Source organism: Mirounga angustirostris, unplaced genomic scaffold, assembly GCF_029215605.1.
Source record: "Mirounga angustirostris isolate CCGP_5_RB_7025 unplaced genomic scaffold, mMirAng1.0.hap1 SCAF_12, whole genome shotgun sequence".
Classification (NCBI taxonomy): Eukaryota; Metazoa; Chordata; class Mammalia; order Carnivora; family Phocidae; genus Mirounga; species Mirounga angustirostris.
In genome coordinates, this window is record NW_026991720.1 from 48,630,190 (window position 1) to 48,651,820 (window position 21,631).

The 21,631-nt window shown below is 34.6% G+C and overlaps 1 protein-coding gene across 1 annotated transcript in view; it reads left to right on the forward strand.

The window, feature by feature from the left end:
* SKAP2 (src kinase associated phosphoprotein 2) overlaps nt 1-21,631 on the forward strand; it is a 165,372-nt gene that overhangs the window by 10,680 nt on the left and 133,061 nt on the right. The window contains exon 4 of the mRNA XM_064575138.1: nt 9,141-9,248. Within this exon, the coding sequence (XP_064431208.1) occupies nt 9,141-9,248 (108 nt within the window). The remainder of the gene's footprint in view (nt 1-9,140; nt 9,249-21,631) is intronic.

Genomic DNA, 21,631 nt, shown 5'->3' on the forward strand with positions numbered 1-21,631 from the left:
ATTCTCAAGTTTGTCCACCTTGAAATTTTTTATCCTTGTAGAGATGTTCAATAGGGTAATGTAAAACATACTGAAATTTGATAGTTGGGATCAAAATTTAAATTTCCAGATTGTATACTTAGATTTTCAAGATGAGAGTGCTAGCTCCCCCTGCTGAGAAAAAAATTAAGAAGCATATCCCGAATCTACTCGGCACCGTCTCCTGATGCAGAAATCTTGTGTGTTTAACGTTTGTTAGGTGTTTTAATGTGTTTTCACACTGTGACAGAACTTTGTTAAGAAAAGTATATGCTTGCAGCAACACATGGAATAATTCGGTAAAGCAGAGGTAAGATACCAAACTAACACCATTTAACACAGCCGAGATGATTTTATAGCTGTGGTGGGGTCAGGAGGGCCTGTGGCTGGCTGCTCATAGGTAATGTTTTTAAAGAGTCATTGTCTTAAAACAGTATCAATTTTTGTTTGAAAATATGAGTGAAATCTCTCTCAATTGCTGGTTTTTATTACTGCGATTCTTTTGATATGAATAAATGTATGCTATAGAAATTTTCAGAGAAGGAGTTCAATTTAATTTTCTCAAAATATGCGAGAGTGCTGGTAACCTGATTGACTTCCTTTAGATTTGGGGGATGGTTGTTTAGCATATTGAAAACCAAACCAAGAAGGGCATAGGAAGTTCCTACTATTTCATGTCTTCAGTTCTATAAGTGAAACTGGGTATGGCCCTTACTTTCAGGATGCTAATTCATAGGTCATGACCTGAAGCCTGTGGATGCTGGTAGGAGGGTCACAACATAAGGTCAGCTAACCTATGTGGAGTTAGGATCTGGGTTTGGGGAAAAACAGTATGGCATCTTCTAACTGGGGTTAGCAGATACCACAGAGTAATTCATATCTCTGCCAACTGATAACTGAGAGAGTAATGACAGTTTCAATAAACCAAGTACTTCACCAGACAGACCATAGTTTCTTTTCGCATGAAATCATCAAGATCACTGTGATTTGAGGGAATGAGATGTTTTTTTTCATATGGAAAGTTTTAGCACTATTAAATAAAGAGAAGAGCAGGAAACTCTTCTTCCCCACAAATACCCACTTCTTTGTACTTGACAACCAATCCTGAACTGTAGGTTTAATCATACTGCATTTTGCTTAGTTGAATATAGAAGTAATGAATTTATGCATTCTTACTGTAACTTTTATACAATGCTCTGTTTATAGAGGAATACTAGATTACAGGTTCTGTCTTAAAAGACATACTCTGTTCCAGTGATTATTTATCAAGCTCTTGTGACTTAATTACTTGTACATTAAAAAATTGTAAGCTAAGAAAGCGTGATAATGAAGTCATTGTATAATTGTATATGATTCAATAATTGGGTAGGAACTTTGCCTTTGGTATTTTGGTTTAGGACTTGTTCAGACATGTAGATATTAAAATTATATTGCTGAGGTACAGTCTTTGTCTCTAAAGAGAATGGAAATTTGTAGTATTTGATAGAAAGTGAAAAATGAGCCTGGAATAGGAGTTCAAATACCACAGAATTCAGATTCCCCATAACCATCTTTCTCTGAACAAGTCATTTGTAGTTCAGTACTCCTGTATTGAGTTAACTAATCACCAAGAGTGCCTGCTTAAAAGTAAGCCTATGGATAAATTAGATGTATACCTTGGAGAAATATGAGAAGCTGAGTAATTTTATGCCATTATACCCTCAAAGTATATTCAGCTTTGTTCTAAAAAGAATTATTCCTGTAATTAGGAGTAGCAAAGTTAGTACAGACTTAATAGTTACAAAGTAATTATTCAAGATACATATTTTTTTTTTAAATAGGAAATTAGTAATTATCAGACCTCTACATTGAGTAAATTCATCTAAATATGTTTTGAATAGTGCTGCTTTTCTTTTTCTTCTTATATTTTCTCTTTGGGGTTTTGGGTTGTCTTCATCCAAGCAGACCTGGGCAGAATTCCTTTTGGCTGTTTTCCTGCTCTTTCTCTTTTTCTCCCTCCTCTCTCACTCTCTCTCAGGTCAATATGGGGTCACAATGAAGTAAACAGAGGATATTTTCGTCCTTTTTACTTTTATATTCCTATTTCACCTATTTTATCTTTTTAAAATGGCAGTTAAATACCATTTTAATATCATTAATGGAAGAGAAAAGGACCAGGTGAACAATTCTTAAATAAAATGAATTAATTCAGTTATTCATTTCTAATTAGTGAATTATTAGTTTGTCTAATATACATGGATGTTTATCATCCTTCCTTACTCCCTCTGTATCTCCTCCCTCCCCTTACACTGTAGGTACTACCCCCTCATCCTAAGATTTAACAATATAGAATTTATAGTTTGTTGTTTTTCAATTCTTAAAACTAGTTGAATCAATACAGTTGTTGAAACACTGAGCTGCATAAATCTTAGAGGACTTTAAAAAAGTATTTCCTTTTTTTTTTTGGTGAGAATAATTTGAACTTGTAGAAATATTTTATCACAGTGGCTCCTAGATATTGAAGCTTGTTCATTAAGTTAATTTTCTATTTGCTGTTTATATTCATTTTCAGCTGTTGTCTGAAAACTTCCCTTTTCATTTCTTTAATTTATTAAGGATTCTTGATTATATCTCTTTCTATACTCAAGTCTAGATTCTCCATTGAGGTCTGATAAATTGTGACTTTCAAATAAATTTTCAGGGGCACCTGGGTGGCTCAGTCGGTTAAGTGACTGCCTTCGGCTCAGGTCATGATCCCGGAGTCCCAGGATTGAGTCCCACATTGGGCTCCCTGCTCAGCAGGGAGTCTGCTTCTCCCTCTGACTCTCCCCCCTCTCGTGCTCTCTCTCTCACTTTCTCTCTCTCTCAAATAAATAAATAAAATCTTACAAAAATTTATTAAAAAAAGAATAAATTATCAGTTGATTTTCTAAATTCCTCAGTTTTACTTGTATATAAGAAAGATTTGAATCTAAGCAACTAGAACCCATCTTGCTTAGTCTAGTCCCTGTTACTTATTTGAAATTTTGCTTATTCTATCTAGAATAGAGCGCTCCTTTTTTATTTTATTTATTTAATTTAATTTAATTAATTAATTTATTTTTTTATCCCCATACATTACATCATTAGTTCTAGATGAAGTGTTCCATGATTCATTGTTTGTGCATAACACCCAGTGCTCCATGCAGAATGTGTCCTCCTCAATACCCACCACCAGGCTAACCCATCCTCCCACCCCCCTCCCCTCTAGAACCCTCAGTTTGTTTTTCAGAATCCATCGTCTCTCATGGTTCGTCCACCCCTCCGATTTCCCCCGCTTCATTCTTCCCCTCCCGCTCCTTTTTTTTAAAAAAAATTTAATTAATTTATTTGAGAGAGTGAGAGAGAGCGCGCACTTGCATGAGAGAGGGAGAGGGGGAGAGAATCTTTTTTTTTTTTTGGAAGATTTTATTTATTTTGGGGGGGGTGGGTGTGGGACAGAGGGAGAGAGAGAATCTCAGGCAGACTCCACGCTGAGCATGAAGTGCAACTTAGGGCTCGATCTCATGACCTTGAGATCATGACCTGAGCTAAAATTAAGAGTCAGACGCTTGACAGATTGAGCTACCAAGGTGTCCCAGAGAGAGCTCCTTCTTATATCCTTCAAATATTGTACATGATGGAGTAATTATCCCTAGTTTCCTCTTCTTGGTTGCAGTATAGTATAGAGTGTACTGCCGAATTAAGCTTCATGCACTAAAATTATGCTACTTTTAGAATTATTTTAGAATAGAATTACGATTATTTTAGGATTTGTTCCTGTCATATGACATGGTCATAAGTCCCTTAAATGTGACCTGAAGTAATTATTTTTCTTTAATATTTTATTTGAGAGAGATAGTGAGAGATAGAGCACGAACAGGGGAGAGAGGGAGAAGCAGGCTCCGTGCTGAGCAGGGAGCCCGATGTGGGGCTCAATCCCAGGACCCTGGGATCATGACCTGAGCCAAAGGCAGACACTTAACCAACTGAGCCATCCAGGTGCCCCAAAGTAATTATTTTTCTAATGAAAATATATTACTAATTGAGTAAAGACTGTTATTGACTGAGTATAAGACAGAATTTTCTAATATACATTAGGTATATGATAAAAAAGTTTTACTTGTATCTTGCCCTCATATTAGTCTTTTTTTTTACTTCAGTGTAATTTAGGTATGATTAATATCTTTATAGAATGATTCAGATAATGTGAAGATACCTATGCATGACACATATGTCTACTGACATTCAATAAATATTATATTAGTGTGTATTCTCAGATTCAACTTCATTTATCAAGAGGATTTAAGTAAATCTTGATTTAAGTAAATCTTGATTTATAATTCAGTTTTCAAATACTTTTTGAGGAAATTATAAATTATTGAAAGGAGGACATATTAACAGACAAATATTTCAAGAGAATATTTTCAAATTTGCAAAATATTAGTATCTATAGCTTAAAAATGTGAATATACTGTTTTCAGTTCCCTTTAGATGCCATAGCTAAAAAGCTCTCATTTTCGGGGCACCTGGGTTAAGCATCTGCCTTTGGCTCAGGTCATGATCTCAGGGTCCTGGGATCGAGTCCTGCATCGGGCTCCCTGCTCAGCGGGGAGTCTGCTTCTCCCTCTCCCTCTGTGCTCTCTCTCTCTCAAATAAATAAAATCTCGAAAAAAAATAAAAAGCTCTCATTTTCTTCTGTAAAATATTTTTCCTCTAATTAAAAAAATTATATAATCGATTTTCTCCTTGAGACTTCATTGATATCGTTAAATATGCATAGATTTACTTAGCAATTTCCTTTGACCTCATTTGTGTTATTAAGTTTATTAATGGACTAACATGCTTTTTTTTTAAATAGCCAGAGGTATTAGGTAAGGTAAGGTTAGGTAAGAAGGGATTCATTTTAGTTGGCTCTGATGGAATCCTTAAGAACACAGAGAAGTCAAAAGTTTGGATGATGTTTAATGTCCTTTCCTTTATCGTTTTAAATATAGTGCATGTTTGGTTGGAAGTTATCCCACCAATGAAAGCTGAACAAATAACTTGAGCTCCCTCCCTGCCCCCCGCCCATGTCTGGCCTTGTACAAATGTGTTACGTATGTCTGAAATGATGGGGCCTACTGTAGTAGAAGTATATTTCAGAGGTAGTGCTTGAGAAATGATATCCTTATGTTAAAGCTCCGCCTCATATCTGCTTGCTATTAAGCTCTCCGATTGCAGACGAGTTATGAACAGAATCTCCTTGTGGTGACCTAAATTTTTCAAAGTCTTAAGAATGAAACCACAGATTCCCTTAAGAAATGACACGTTAAGTGTGTAATGCTGTCAATTTGGTTGTATGTTATTACTTGAGACATTAATTTGGACAAGTGAACGGAATAGAGAATTAGAAATTAATTTGTTTTCACTCAAGTCCTTTTTCTCCTCAAGTTTGCCTTTCATGCTATAAAGGGGGAATGACCGTCACCTAAGTTTTAGGTATATTATTTAGTTTAACGTTTACCTGGTTGTGTTTCAGATAAGACTTGTTTGACAAAACAAGCAGTAAATTGGTTCAATCACCTTCTGCCGTGGTAGAGATTATGACTGTTCAGGGCTCCATCTCTAGGCGTTCAGGAAAATGTTAATTGATGATGAACGATACAATGAGGAAGGGATAATAGTGATTTGAACTCAACTATTATAAACTTAAAAATGTTTATCAGAGAAATATGCTGCTGTGATAAGACTCAGCTTTGATTTTTGCCATAATATTTAAGTTGCTACTGAAATTATAGGAAGGGAAGTCTTGGATCATTGTCTTTTAGGCTGTTAACTCTGTATCATTAATTAAACTTTTAAAAGTTGTGGGATAAATCAAATGGTTTTCTAGGGAGACAAGAAACAGTATTAATGAGCAACAGCCCCATAATTATCCTTGTGAGTACATAACAGGGACGAATTCATGTCTTTTCTTTGCGCAATAACTTTTACAAAGAAGTGTTTTTAAACTGATCATTAATTTTATGACCACAGAAATGAGATGCAAAATTTATGCTGTTGTCATTGGCACAGGCTCAAGGCACCACTGACATTATGTGTGATTGTAGTAGAATGGCTGCCAACTAATGATTCTGTAGACATTTCATTTGAGCATGCTTTTCTTTTAGATGTCTGATTAGGCTGTAATGCTTTCAATTATGTCTGTAAATTGTATTGGATACGTTTACCTGATGCCCATTGTTGCTTTGGAGTTCAGTTTTCTATTACATAAACACAAGTTGAACATTTACCTTTTAATTTATAGAAGTCTTTGCAGGTATTGCTGCAAATACTCAGCCCTTGGGGAGAAAAAAAAAAAAAAAAAGCTTTGCATTACTCAACAGCGACCCCTGTGTTCAGTTTAAGGTCCTTATACTACAGCTCTTCGTTGGGTTGAAAAAAAGTAATTGGGAAGGAGGAAAAGGGATGGATCACCCCTGGAACAGCAGTAGAATGAAGAAGACTATTTTGAGAAATGATGTGTCCTTTCAACTTAGTGCGGGTTGAAAAGGGAATAACCCTATATAGTTACCACAGAGATTAAAAAAAAAATTTTTTTTTTTTTTAATTTCTGGGTTAATTCAAGGGAGCTTAAAAAAGGGAAAAAAAGGAGGGTAGGGGGAGAAAAGAAGCCAGTAGCAGTATTTAATTTATTTTGTTTTAGATAAATATAAATTATCACATTACTTATAAAAAAGCATTTGAAATGAGCTGCAGTTCTTAGAATGGAAAGCTGAAGACAATTTTATTTTAATAAATAATACAAAAAGTTTTTTTTTTAACACAGAAACCACAGAAGTCTTTAACCTGTTAGTAACCAATTTGTAGAAAATATTCTTAACTCATTAAATATTATTTTATAGCTTTAATAATGATCTTTTTGCTGTGTGCATACATATGTAAATATAGATCAGTGTGTGCATGTGTGTATGTGTATATACATGGATACACACATAAGAACATATAATGGATATTATCAAAAGATAACAAATCTTGATTTTTTAACCAACTGAGCCACCCAGGCGCCCAACAAATCCTGATTTTTTAAACTTTTTAACTTTTAACTTTTTTCCATGTAGAGTTAAATAGATTTAAGCCTGAATAATTATGAAATTATTCATAATATTATCCATGCCAAGTGCTAAGTTGGGGCAGTATATTTGAGGTATCCTGATATTTTTTTTTTCACAGCAAGATTTATTTTATAGTTCACGATATGAAATATCCTTTGCAAATTCATACTATAGCAATTCTTACTTTATTGAGAATATAAGGATACTCCAGCAACTAAGAGCAATTGAGAACTTTGTCATCTTTACTACTATATATTCCATGAGCTGTCATTCCATGCCTGAACATATTTTTACTAGCACTTTATGAGGTTCTCTCTTACGTCATATTTAAAATCAGAATACTTTCCATAAAAGAAATATTGTAAGGGATCACAGAATGTTCCGAAAAGTACTTTGAACATTTTAGTCTTCTCCTTTTTTTTTTTTTTTTTTAAGATTTTACTTATTTATTTGAAAGAGGGAGTGTGAGCTAGATGAAGGGCAGAGGGAAAAGCAGACTGCCCGCTGAGCAAGGAGGCTGATGTGAGGCTCAATCCCAGGACCCTGGGATCATGACCTGAGCGGAAGGCAGATGCTTAAGCGACTGAGCCACCCAGGCGCCCTACTTTGAACATTTTAAAAGGAAAAGAAATTAAGATCTAAGGAATGAATAGTGTTTACATGTGTTCCTTGGAATTTTATTTGGGGAAGAAACATCCCTATATGGTGCACCTGGTGGTGGATTCATCAGGGGCAGTAAAGATAGTCCTCTATCTTCTGCTCTTACTGCCTTGATGGGAGATAGCCCTATCTTTTTCAGAATAAGGATGATGGGTGCTGATGAAATGCCAAAATAATAAAGAAATCGAGATGAATATTGATTTATTTTTATTACTTTCATGGTGTTTTCAAAGGGGCTATTTCCTCTACCAAAAATATGTTGAGAAATAGGGTGCCACCCATTAAATGGATTTTAGACGTTACAGATATTTTTTTGGAGAGACTGGTAGCTTTAATCTGGATCTGCTCCGCAACCATGGTCTTAAAGTAATACTGTAGGTTCTTTAGGATTCCCATGGAGGTTTTCATTGTGCTTTTTGGGTAATCCCTGAGGTAGCTGGTTTTCTCTTGAATTAACAGATAATTGATACAGTATAAAGCATATAGTTTTTTGAATTTTATTGAATTTTCTTTGGATGTGGTTGAATATGGTTGAAAAATGAGTACTTATATGTACCCAAGCTAGCAAATATCTGATTCACTCTTTTTTTTTTTTTTAAATTATTCTAAATGGGTATGTGGAAAAAACCCAAACCACAAGATTTTATTGTGGGGATTAAATGACTTCAAACGAACCAACCAACCAACCTAGGATTTGGAAATCATGTAAAAACTGGCTAAAAGATTAAAAAAAACCTGGTAACATATTACTGAATGAATATTGAAGGTGTCAAGTTGTAAATCACTTTGAACTTAAAAGGGTTATATGAGTTTTAAAGTAATTTTTCCCATAAAGGATTCCTGCTCTTGAAAATGCAACTGAGTATTTTTAATCTACTCTAATGTAACCCTGTGATTCTTCATGAAAACATAAAATGTGCATATGGCTTTGAATTATCAATTTCTCATCATAATTTTTCAAATAATTGAGTAGGTAAATGGAATTAACTTGAATTATTTTCTCTGTTGTGCTTTCCAGTTTTTTGTGTGTTATTTGTTATCATTATTTTGGTTCTGTTTCTTTTTTTGTTTGTTTTGGATACACACTCGGCTTTACCTTGCTTCTACTTTCTTTGTATTCATCTTTGTAGAGACCATCATAATTTTGGAACTTGTATCCTTTTATATCAGAAATAAGCAGTTGTCCACTGACTTCCAGAAACTCTTACTTTAAGTTACAGTAGATATACGTTAAAATAGGACCTGTTTTTACTCTGTTTTTCCATGACAGTGACTAGGTTTAATGGTAAAATTTACCTCTCTTGACAAAGTAGCATTTTTTTTTAAGATGGCTAATCTATAAAAGGCTTTTCTGTGATTCTTCTATAGGTGATGCAGAAGATGGGGAAGAATATGATGACCCTTTTGCTGGGCCTCCAGATACTGTGTCATTGGCTTCAGAAAGATATGATAAAGATGACGAAGCCCACTCTGAAGGTATGTGATATTTTGCCATCAAATATACCTCTAGATATCCCAACACAAGACAATGCAGTGTGTAGAGGTGGCGGTCTTGTCGGAAAGCTGTAAATGCGGAGGCTTCAGTTACCTTACCTTTACCAGAACATTTTAAGGAACAGAAGAGCTCTCTCTAGTGGTTTTCTTAAGTATGTAGTTCCTTCTTTTCCTAGGAAATTTCTTGACTAGAATTTTTAAGAGAGTGTTTACATCATTGTATGAATATTATTAGTTTGTTGGTTAATTTAATATTATCAGATTCTTGCTTAATTTTGTTGTGCTACTGAATGGCTTCTTGTATTGTTTATTTTATAAATAATGAAAAAGATTTTTGATCTCTTTTTTTAAAACTTCATATAAAATGAGTTCATAAAGTATTAAATTAATTATTCTTACATTGCCTTCTCACATTAAGACAAGTTTTCATCAAATGCTTCTTTAATACACATTCTCATTTTCCTCATTGTCACCTAAAGATACCCCACATTATACAGTAGTGTTATAATGTTTTGTATTAATTGAATGGGTAATAAAGTTGATTGTTTATCTCTTCGTAATTTTTAAAAACTCGCCAAAGTTATGAAACTTGCTTTTAGTGTAGCGTGTGCTTTCTCTGTTATAGCCAGTTGAGTGCATCTGCATTCTAGAGACCTTATAAGGGTGAGAGATAGTTATAAATTAAGAATGTGTATCGATAAATTAGCCATGCATATTAATTCGTGGCACTCAAAGTTTCATGGAGACACAGAAATGAATAATGCCTTCTGCCACTGTATGATGATCAAACTGTGCAGTTCCATCTCTAAATACAATTGCTGAATGAAAATATGCTTCCTGCAACAGAGCACTCCACATTTTATGTTATCCAGATTATTCCCTTTGGAAACATAAATTGCTTTTATGAGGTATAAAATTATGTCTATTGCAGAACAGGGATAAGTCAAGTACATGCATAAGTGATAAACATTCTAACCACTGATTCAGAACAACACAATCTTTTTTTTTTATTCAGAACTTTGTACAATGTGTAGCAATAATAATCATATCCATTTTATGTTGAATTTTACATTTTGGTAAACATTTAATTTCTATTTTTAAAGGAAGAGATTTCTTTCTCTCGTATTCCCTATTTTTTAAAAAGATGCACATTTCTCTTCAGTTACACTTCTTATCTGAAACAGAGCATTACCCTTCCTAATCTGGTCTTCAAAAGCATTTCTACTAGAAAATGTTTTATAATTGATAAATAATACTTTCAGGCAAAACAGTGAATTATTGTTTGAGTTGAGCTGTTTTTCAGACACATTACAATGATTTGTTTTGCTTCTCTGTTAAGTGTTGGTAGATAGAAATGAGTATGTGGGTATACATATACACAGACAGAATATTTATACTCAGGAGAATATACATGCACACACACAAAATGTTCATAGAGTGTATATGCTCAGAGTTTTAAAAAGATAGCATAAATAATTTGAATTACAAGGGAGCAATATGTACATTCTTCTAAAAATTGTAACCTAAGAAATCCAACAATTAAGTATCTATGAGAGCTAGTGTTTTGTTAGAAAAAGTGAATTGTTATTAAATTATAATGCATTTACATAATTATCATATTTTCTTTATTATGAGTAAATAATTTATCATGTTTGTTTTCATAACCAAATATATAGGAAATACATTAATAGCATGAAAAAGATTTATTGTTAAAAGATTACATTATCAGTATTTGAATATTATTTAAAAACTTATATTTATGTATAGCATTAAGTTTTTTGTTAAATATAGGTGCATTTTCATTAGTGTTGGTGTAAGCAATTCTTAAGCAGATTGAAAATTTAACTTTTAGTATTACTCATTTTCGGTATATAAGAAATACCATATATGATAGTTTTACATTTTCTTCTAAGAATATTATAAATTAATTTTAACACTACCACTTGGATTTTTAATTTCTGAAACTCTGAAAGTCATCTAGTCATATCAATCTCTCTCCCTTCAACATAGATTTGGTATGTGTTCTCTTTCCCTTGCCAAATAAATTTTCCTTCATTATGGGACCTCAGTCTAATGATATATTAATTATAAAAGGATAATGCATTTAACAATAAGTATAACTAAATTAGCACAGGTCACCAAAAGGCCTTTTGTCAAATCAGATTGTTGTTTTGTCCTTTTGACTTTTACCTTATGGTAGGCACTAACAAAGTATCTGAACCTTGATGGATTATAAACTCTAAACATGGTATGTATTTTTCATAATGCTAATGTAATTTTCAAGGTACTGAAAAGGTCAGACCTGCACATCTTTGTGTGCATTCTAAGTCTGTCTTTTCCTTTAATATTTCTTTTTCTCTGTTCCTCTGGTTCAAAAGTTCACTCAGTTCCCAAATGGCTACCTAATTTTCCAGTTATTCCCTCAAGCCATATGTGTTTTGGTTTCTTTATGGTTTATTAGGTACTGTAGGAAAGTAGCATAAGTTATATCTTCTAATGAAATTCAAGCACACTTCAGTGATGCTTCGACTTGATTGCTGGTAGCAATTAAATCACAGCCAAGGAGACTAATGCATAATCTCACAAGGTCCAGACACCCTATAGAAATTGAAAGGGGATGAAAACAGAAAACAAAAACAAAGTCTTCAAACCCTGCCAGACACACTGTTTCCAGCCTGCCTTTTTTTTTTTTTATTGGCCAACTGCCTGATTGATAGCAAAATCATAACTTGCTGCATGCTAACAGGCAGAGTTCACTTGTAGGTTATTGTGAGCTGATAAAGGGTTAGATGGAGTTTTGATTTTCGCATTGGACCTTGGTACACCAGATTAATGGAATTTCAATGAGAGACTAGAGTAGCCACAGCTTTGTCAGAGGAACAGATGGAGATTCTATGGTCATGTCTACTCATTAATACTAGTTGCCTGAAAGGTGTGCTGCCTCTCTATACAAAAGAGTTGATCTAATTGATTTTTGAGTGGTGCATTGACAAAAAGTACCTTATTGATGACTAGAATTGTAACATAGATGGTGACAGATTTTTGTATAGCTTGTAGCATAAAAAATACTGTAGTTTGTAATTTTTTCTTCTCTCTCTTTGGAAGCACTTTTTATTTTTATTTTTTGAGGGGAAATACATTTTAAGACAATAGCAAAAAAGGAGAGAGTGACATGCTAAATTAGCTTTTAAGAAAAACAGTAAGAGCCTGTATTTTACTTATGCATGATTGCATGACTGCTGTTAGTTTCATTTTGATGTGGTAATATTTATAAAAAACCATACTTACTAGAAATTTCCTTTTATTAACTTTGTGCCTTATATTTTTCTGGGAAATTTAAAACAAATCATAATGGTTTCCAAACTAGATCGCTGTTAGAAGTTTTATTGTATTGTGTGGCTGGATATATGGAAGTGTTAATATAAATGATGCATGTCAGCAATCAGATAAAATTAGAGAAAATGAAACTCAAAACCTTAAAGAAGAATATCCCTTATTGTACATATGTTAGAATGCTTGCTTGGGCAGTAAGGTGGGAGAGGCAGGGTAGCCTTTAGACACTATATAATGACTTGGGTTTCCATTTTTCTATTCTGAAATCATTTTTCATTCATTTTCGTCATTTGTGAAAGAAGGCTTCTAACCACGTAGCATTGTGGGAAGTCCCTGAGGTAAGGTGAACGGATTCGATGAGCTAGAAGACATATATCGGCTCTACCCGTCGATGATAGGGAGAGGAATCCCAGTGGACATTTGTTACAAATCTGATTCAGTCCTAAACCATAATCACTTTGTGGATAAGAATCTGGAACCTCTAGGGTATGATTATAGGAAGGCTAAAATGAAGCTAAAGATATAAAACAGTCATTTATTGTCCTGGTATCTTCCTAACTAAAAATTCCCAAGTATAGGTTACTGAAAACTGTAGGCATTGTAAGGACATAGGTTTATATGAAGAAAAATCTTGGTTTAGGAATGGAACTATTTTTTTAAAGCTTGGGGATTAAGGAAAAGGGCTAAGCTGTCTTGATCATAATTTATAAGAGTAAATAATGATTTTTTTTCTTTTTTGGTGTAATTTTCTTTAAGAAAATCTAGTGTATGAAAATTTGGATTCATAAAACATATAAATCACTTATTCCAAAGGATTGCTTTAAAAAAGATTATCTCTGGGATGCCTATAAATAATGAGCTCTCACAATGCATCTAAAACAAGCTTAGATAGATCCATTGAAGTGCACACACATACATTTAATGTGTAAATTTCTACACATTGCATACCAAACTTTTGAGGAAGAGATCTTTTTGTGTAAAATTAGGTTTAGCACTAATCTTGTAAAAGCCACGCAAGAGATGCTTTACTTTTCTCTGGGTTCCAGTAGAACATTTAAACAGTGTTTAAAACCAGGGGAAAAAAAGGTTCTTTAATAACTTACCGTTTAGGGTAAGGGTTTTTCTACCATAGTATCATGTGATTTTTGATACTTAAACTCATATTTTTAAATTTTATTCTGAGAATTTAGACTAGTTTGCAATTTGCACGTATCTTTGTGTATATAACATACATTAGTGTTGCACTTGAGGGTTTTTGTTTTGTTTTTACCTTTTTGTTACTTCAGATGCCAGTTGTTACTTTGTGTGTGTTATAACAATATAAGAAAGGTGATTACTTTAGTCCTTCTGTAATGTGTATAGCAAGTTTCAGGTATTTTGGTAGAAGTGAGGGGTTATAGTTTGAGGAAATAATAAAAAGTAGAAAACATTTTTAACGTTCAAGATAATATATTGTGTGATTGGAAATATAAAGTACACAGATGTGAAATATTTTCATGATACAAAGGTATATATGAGTAAATAAAAACACATAATTATTGAGAATCACCTAAGCTTTATGCCATTGAATGGGAAAATACATCAAAATAAAACAGTGAGGGCCAATAAGACTATAACAAAGTGGATTAGAATGATCAGAAAGGTAATTATAGTCAGCATTATGAAAAGTCATGCATCTTTAATACAGTAAATCAGCAGTTGTTTACAGAGTTTTTGAGGAAGGGTGCAAGATACCCTGACAGGACAACGGGGATTTCAAAGATGACTAAGACGAAGTTCCTGTTTTCAAGAGACATGTAATCTAGATGGAAGGAGAAAACAATCACCTAAAATAAGGTGGTAATTAGCAATCTAAGTTTCTAGTAAGGCAGATTCCAAAAATAGTAACTAGTATGTGTTACACTGTTCAGTTGGTTTGGTCTGTACCTACACACACAAAAACCAAACTGGTTTCATTGGTTTTCCTCTCTGATTTGTTGACTGAAGTGAGTCATATGTTTTGGCATGATATTGAATTAACCAAAGCATAAACTTTATGCCTATATTCTGAGAGGTTGTGGAGTAAATTGTGGAGAGGAGGGTTATTTAAGTGAGTTTCGTATGGTTCCTGAAGTTTTCTGGAGAGAAAGTGGGAAAAGGTGCTGAAAAGAACATTTGGAGCCGAAGTCCAAAAACCGGTTTTTATCAGTAACTGCATATTTATAGGGGCAATGCCTTAACCCAAGGGAGTTTGGGCCCCACTCACAGACCTTCAGGTGTCAGCACCAGGCTGGTGGTAAAGAAGTTTTGGCTCTTGCAGAACACTGTATCTCATAAGACTTAGGCACATAACTGGCTTTTCTTCCTTGCTGTCTGAGTTTGGAGAAGTTGCAGTATATGACTTCCTGTTTTCAGTTGTTTCTCCTGTCTGTAACCTGAGCTGAACGGTGAATTTAGAGTTTAGAAATCTAAAAGCAAAGGTTCTTCAAGACAGTGGCCTGACAGGAGTACCTGGATGGCTTACTTGGTAGAGCATATGACTCTTTTTTTTTTTTTTTAAGATTTTATTTATTTGCGAGAGAGAGAATGAGAGACAGAGAGCATGAGAGGGAGGAGGGTCAGAGGGAGAAGCAGACTCCCTGCTGAGCAGGGAGCCTGATGTGGGACTCGATCCTGGGACTCCAGGATCATGACCTGAGCCGAAGGCAGTCGCTTAACCAACTGAGCCACCCAGGCGCCCGGTAGAGCATATGACTCCTGATCTTGGGGTTGTGAGTTTGAGCCCCACATTGGGTATAGAGATAATTTAAAAATAAAATCTTAAAAAAAAAAAGACCGTGGGCTGATCAATTTGATTTCAGAGGAAGGCATGCCAGCCTGCTCAGGATTCTAAAGGAAGCCTCCTACCTCTTCCTTCCTTCCTTAGAGGTGACTGTGCTGCTGGTTGGGGTAGCATCTTTAAGGAAGGAATACATTAATATTTATTGAGAAATAGTCTGGCTCTGAACTAGATTCTTTCATGCATATTTTCCTTTAATCGGCTCAGAATGACCCTGTGCGGAAGACATTTTCCCTATTTTCTTATGGAAATGGAGACTCAGTAAGGTTTTGGTCTCTAGACCAGAACATCCAACTCAAATGCCTTAAATGCTGCATGCTTATGAAGACAGACCCAGTGGTTCTAGCTGCTTTGATTATAGTTCTTTAATGAGTGTCCCTCTTCACCATCCTGTAATTCTGTTTGTAGATTTCTGAGGCTCCTTTGGGGAAACTAGCACTTACTTTCCTTGGCATCCTCCTGGGCTCTGGTGTCCTCTACTATGACTTTCTCACTTTAGTCTCATCTGCCTTCCACTTGCTAGGAATTACTCAAAATTTTTGATCCACGGAAGATACTCTTTCTTCATTACCAATGTTATTAAGGTTTTATTCTTTAAAAACAAACAAAGAATTTCAGGGCGAACTTTTAGGAGGAAAGGTTGGTGCTATCTATGTTCCTTTTCTAATAATATCAAGAGGGTGCTTTGTCCTAAAACATTTTCACAATTGATCTGCTGGAATCATTCCTTGGGGAAGAAGTATGCTCCCTGGCTACAGGTCAAAGGTAGTCCAGAAAGTGTCAGCAAATCTTAGATATTCACTTAGAGTGAGTGCTAGCTTTCTAGAAGAATCTAGATGCTATAAGCAGGGGAAAAGAACTGTCCCTTTTCCTAAAAAAATTGTAGTCTAATTGTGGGTACAATACATACATATCTAATATTTGAAACTTTATCAACTTTGTTCAAATACAGAAATGTGTGGCATTGACATTGAATACCCGAGGAGGTCAGAAAAGGAAGAAACGATTGCAGACTGGTCTCAATGAGTGTTTTATGGAAAAAATTGGAGTTTGAACCAGAACTTAACAAGGATAGGTAAAGTTTTAATTAGTAAAGAATGGAGGGGAGCATGCTTTTCAGATAAGCTGAGAAAGTGGAGACAATAGGAAATGGGTCTGGAAATGAGTGTCGTTTGAGGAACTGTGCAAAGACCAACATGGCTTAGAGAGATTGAAGAGGATTGGGAGATGTGGATGGACAAGGGTAGCACTCAACAAGCATTGGCTCTTGCCTCAGGTCCGAATTTGGCCACTAATCGAGTTAACTCTGGCTAAGGCACTACCTTTGTGAATTTGTTTCTGTTTCTTCACAGAGAATTCCATTATTTTAGGCAAGGGAGAACTTAATTATTGAGGACTTTAAATGGTGTCATAAGGAGTTGAATCAGTAAGCAAAATGAGTATCCATTTTAGGCTTTTTGAGCAAGGGAATGTTAACAATGGAAAGTATTCTAGAAGCATTTAGCTAGTGGTGGGATATAGATGGGTTGAAGGGGATGAAAACCTTGGTCTGTGAGGTAAGAGACCATTCCATTAAGCCAGGTGTGAATTGAACAGAGACTAGACGAGGATAGTGAAACTGGAAAGGAAAAGATACATCGGAGGGAGAATGGACAGGACAAGGTAAGTGGATATGTGTAGAATTTTAAAAAGAGAGAAGCCAAAGAAATTACAAAATTCTAAATTGGACGACTGGAAGAATCAACTGAGATATGAACATCGAGAGAACAGGTTAGGAGGAATTTGCAAATGTTGACGAGTTTGGGTCTGAACAGTTGAGTTCATGGTAACAGTGAACATCCAGTCTGCCTGGTAATTATCCAGATATATGGGGATAGAGCTTAAGTGAGCCTTATTTTGCCTTTCTCTTTCCAGTTTCATTCTTTTGGGGGCAGATATGGGATGAGATATACTCCAGTCACCCTAAAAATGAAGCACAGTGGTTGAGAACAGCTTCTGTGATCCTATTGTCTGGGTTAAAATACTGGCCTCATTATTCATCTCTGTGACCTCCAGCAAAGTTGTTTGACCTATCTGAGTTTCCTCATCTAAGAAACCGAGGATAGTAACACCACGCATGTCCTATGGTTGTTATGAGGATTAAGTAAGATAAACATACACAGAGCTTCCATACACTTCCTGGCGCATAGAAAGGACATGTTAGATCAAGGTATTATTGCTGTCCAGCCTATTTATCTAAGGATTGCCTTAGATAAATGTTTCTTTCTGTGTTTGACACAGCTATGTGCCTGAGGTGTTGTCTATCTTTTGTACTGTTTAACTCATATGTTTCACTGGATTTTGTAGGATTTGCAGTTGGAAGTTTTAGAGATTCATAGTAGATCATTTTTTTGAATTGAGTACTCTGTGTTGAAAACAGTTACTAGTTCAGTTTTTTATAATAAATGAATCATGCCTTTTCTCGGAACCATTCTACCTCTCTGTGCCTTAACTTTTCTCTGTTGAGCAAATAATGAGAATATGAGAATAAAGAAATATTACACTTGGGAAAATCTTGTGGCTAAGCATCATGAGCCCATGGAAGGAGTCACTCATTTTATACATGAACTCAATAGTCAGTGACTAAAAAACTTGCAAACTTTTGAGAATATTTGAATGAATTTGAACTATATTGGAAGATTCATAAAGCTATACCTGGAAAAAAACAGTGGGGAAAAAAGTGGCCTGAAATTATTAGGAAACAAGGGTACTAATCAGTGTCTCATTATTCTCATTTCAGAGTCAAATGATATAAGGTTAAAGACCATAACAAGTCCATATAGAAAGAATAGTACACACAACTCAGATACAAGGCTGGAAAGTCATTAAGAGCAAATAAATGCTCTGTTAATAAATAGACACAGACTGGATTAAGGCAAAAATTGTTTTTTAAATTTTTACAAAGATTAAACATGGAATACAGTCTTTGGTATCTGCTTATCAAAGTATTTTTTCAAAATTGAGAGTTGATACAGGGTCCTTGCTTCAGTACTTCAGGGAAAGTGGGATACACCTGCTGTAGATTTAAAAATAATGTAGATACTATTAAAGAAAATGTCTCTGTAAGGAAATTTTAAGAATCAACTTGAATAAATTATTTTTTTGAGGGGCTTTTTCCTACATATGAGTAGTGCCATGTAGTGCAGAATTGGGGATGAGATTATAATAATTCCTTTATTAATCCTCCTAAAATTATGGCTTTTGGGAAGATATACAGTTATTAAGTTAAAAGGGATGACTGATTTTATAAAGTCCATCAACAGTTTGGGGGTAGAGCCTAGGATTCTTAAGGTATTCTATTTTTAAAAAAGTAATCTTAATGAGGTATAATTAACATAACCATAGAATTTACCCATTAAAGTATACAATTCAGTAGTTTTAAATAAGTTCACAGAGCTGTTCAAGCATTACTCCAATCAATTTTAGGACATTTTCATTGTCACAAGAAAGAAACCCTATTCTCTAAGCAGATACTCTCCATTTTTCCTCTCTTCCCCCACACCCCATGGGCTTAAGCAACCATGAATCTACTTTCTATATAGATTTGCCTAATCTGGACATTTTATTTAAATGGAACCACAAAATATGTGGCCTTCTATGTCTGGCTTCTTTTTTTTACTTAGTATAATGTTTTCAAAGTTCATCTGTATGGTAGCATATATCATACTTCATTCCCTTTTATAGCCCAATAATGCTTCAGTGTGTGGATATACCATATTTTATTTGTCCATTCATCAGTTGATAGAGTTTTGAGTTGTTTTTTCTTTTTTGGCTATTATTAATAATGCTGCTATGAACATGTATGTATAAGCTTTTATGTGAATGAATATGTTTTCATTGCTCCTGGGTATATACCTAGGAGTGCAATTGCTGGGTCCTATGGTCACTCTAAGTTTCACTTTTTGAGGTATTGTCAAACTGTTTCCCAAAGTGCTATACCATCTTGTGTTCCTACCGGCAGTGTGGGAAGGTTTCCATTTCTCCCCATCCTCTTCAACACTTGTTATTGTCTGTCTTTGCTTTTGTCATCCTAGCAGGTATTAGGGGGGGTCTCATTATGGTTTTGATTTGCATTTCTCTAATGACTAATGATGTTGATCATCTTTTCAGGTACATAGTGGTCATTTGTATATCTTCTCCAGAGGATGCCTATTCAAAGCCTTTTCTCATTTTCCAGTTGGACTGTCTTTTTAAGTTCTAAGAGTTCTTTATATATTCTAGCTACTGATCTCTTATTAGATATATGATTTGTGCATATTTTCTCCAGTTCTGTGGGTTGTCAGTTTCACTTTCTTGATGGTGTCCCTTGAAGCACAGAAGTTTTTAATTTTGATGAAGTCTAATTTGTCTATTTTTTCTTTTGTTGCCTGTGTTTTTGCTATCATGTTTAAGAAGTCTTTACCTAACTAAAGATTCTTTAAGTATTCTTAACTCAAGGCTAAATTATTTTTTAAAATACTGATTTCTTTTACTCTAAAGAGTTATGAGATTAATATACTAGTTAAAACGGGGACATATTCTAGCTCACCTTTAATGTTATTGTTGCTTAGTGCATATTTTAAAAATTGTGCAAATAGCAAAAAGTAATTTTCTTGCTGTGCCTTTTCAGCTCAGTGAACTCTTGAATTCTGCAGCCTTTAGCATCCTTTAAAAAAAGAATTCTTGCTTTGTCTTGTTGCATATAATATCACTCCTCTCATTTCTAGCAGTGTTTTTGTTGTATCACAAATATAAATGTATAATCACATGGATCTTCTTTCATGTCACTTTCATTTCACTTTAACAAATTATTTCAGAGAACATGGAGTCAAAGTAGATATTTTGTTGATTTACTGGCTTTTTGTTAATTTTCTAGGCTTTTCAATGTGTAGTTATAGGAGCAGGATTTAAGGGGTGCTGGGATCATTGCTAGAAAAATGGTTACTATTTTTGGCTTTCAAAAGGAAAGTTGGTTTGTTTCTTTGAATTCATTTCTTCTCCTTCCCTGCTCCCTCCTTCGCCCCCCACCATGTGTCAGCCACCAAACTGAGCAGTCTTGCCAGATAAGGGAACTGAGACACAAAGAAGCTGTGTGAGTTATCCAAGGAGTGCTACTCAATGTGTGGTCTGCAGATTGGTCTGGGTCTGTGATCTGTTTGTTACTGGTCTGCAACAACATCAGTACAGAAACTGAGAGTAGAAACTTAGAAATGTTTATAGCATTTTGACATTCTGCATTTTCCACATATGTGGCTATTATTTTTTCCTAGTAATTCTTATTTATTTATGTATTTATTGTTTATTTATTAAAAACTCTTCACCTTAGCTAGAAGCATTGATTTAGAGTTGGAGAGAGAATGAATTACAGTAGTCTCAGGATGCTTAATTTTTAATTTTTGGTTATTTTCTCAGGAGCCCTGTATCTTTCTCTGTATCTTCATCTGTATACACTCATAGTCATGTTTAATTTAAATATTAGATTTGTTTTCACTATGGAGAAATTTTAGGGATTCTAATTCCGTATTTCTTGTCAAACATACTCACAAGTTCCAATGTCCTCATCAGATATTTAATTATACTTTTTCATGTGGAAGTCTCCAAGTTTAGGTGTTATGAAGCAATGGTGCAGCCTCAAAGCTTTGCAGTTGGAATAACCAGGGAAAATGTTAATGTGGCTTGAATACCATCTAGTTCTTTTCCATGCCTAAAAAGCAGAAACAGATAGTGTCATCTTAAAGGCTTTGTCAGGGGCGCCTGGGTGGCTCAGTCGGTTAAGCATCTGCCTTTGGCTCAGGTCATGATCCCAGGGTCCTGGGATCGAGTCCCACATCGGTATCCTTACTCGGTAGGGAGCCTGCTTCTCTCTCTCCCTCTGCCTGCTCCCCCTGCTTGTGCTCTCTCTCTCTCTGTCAAATAAATAAATAAAATATTAAAAAAAAAAGACTTTGTCAGAAAAGTAATTTCCTCTCAGAGATGTGCTTTTGTGTCATTTTGTTTAAATGTCTTTAAAAGCTTCCCCTCACTTTTTAATACTAGCTATTAGCTTTACTATTTTGAACATGACTATCACTTTCTTTAACACTAAAGGAGGTTAATAAAAATAATATTTTAATATAAAAAATAGTAAAATTCTTACCATGGAGACAAAGAAACACATATATATATTTCTTTTATTGAATAGGACTTGTTTTGGTAT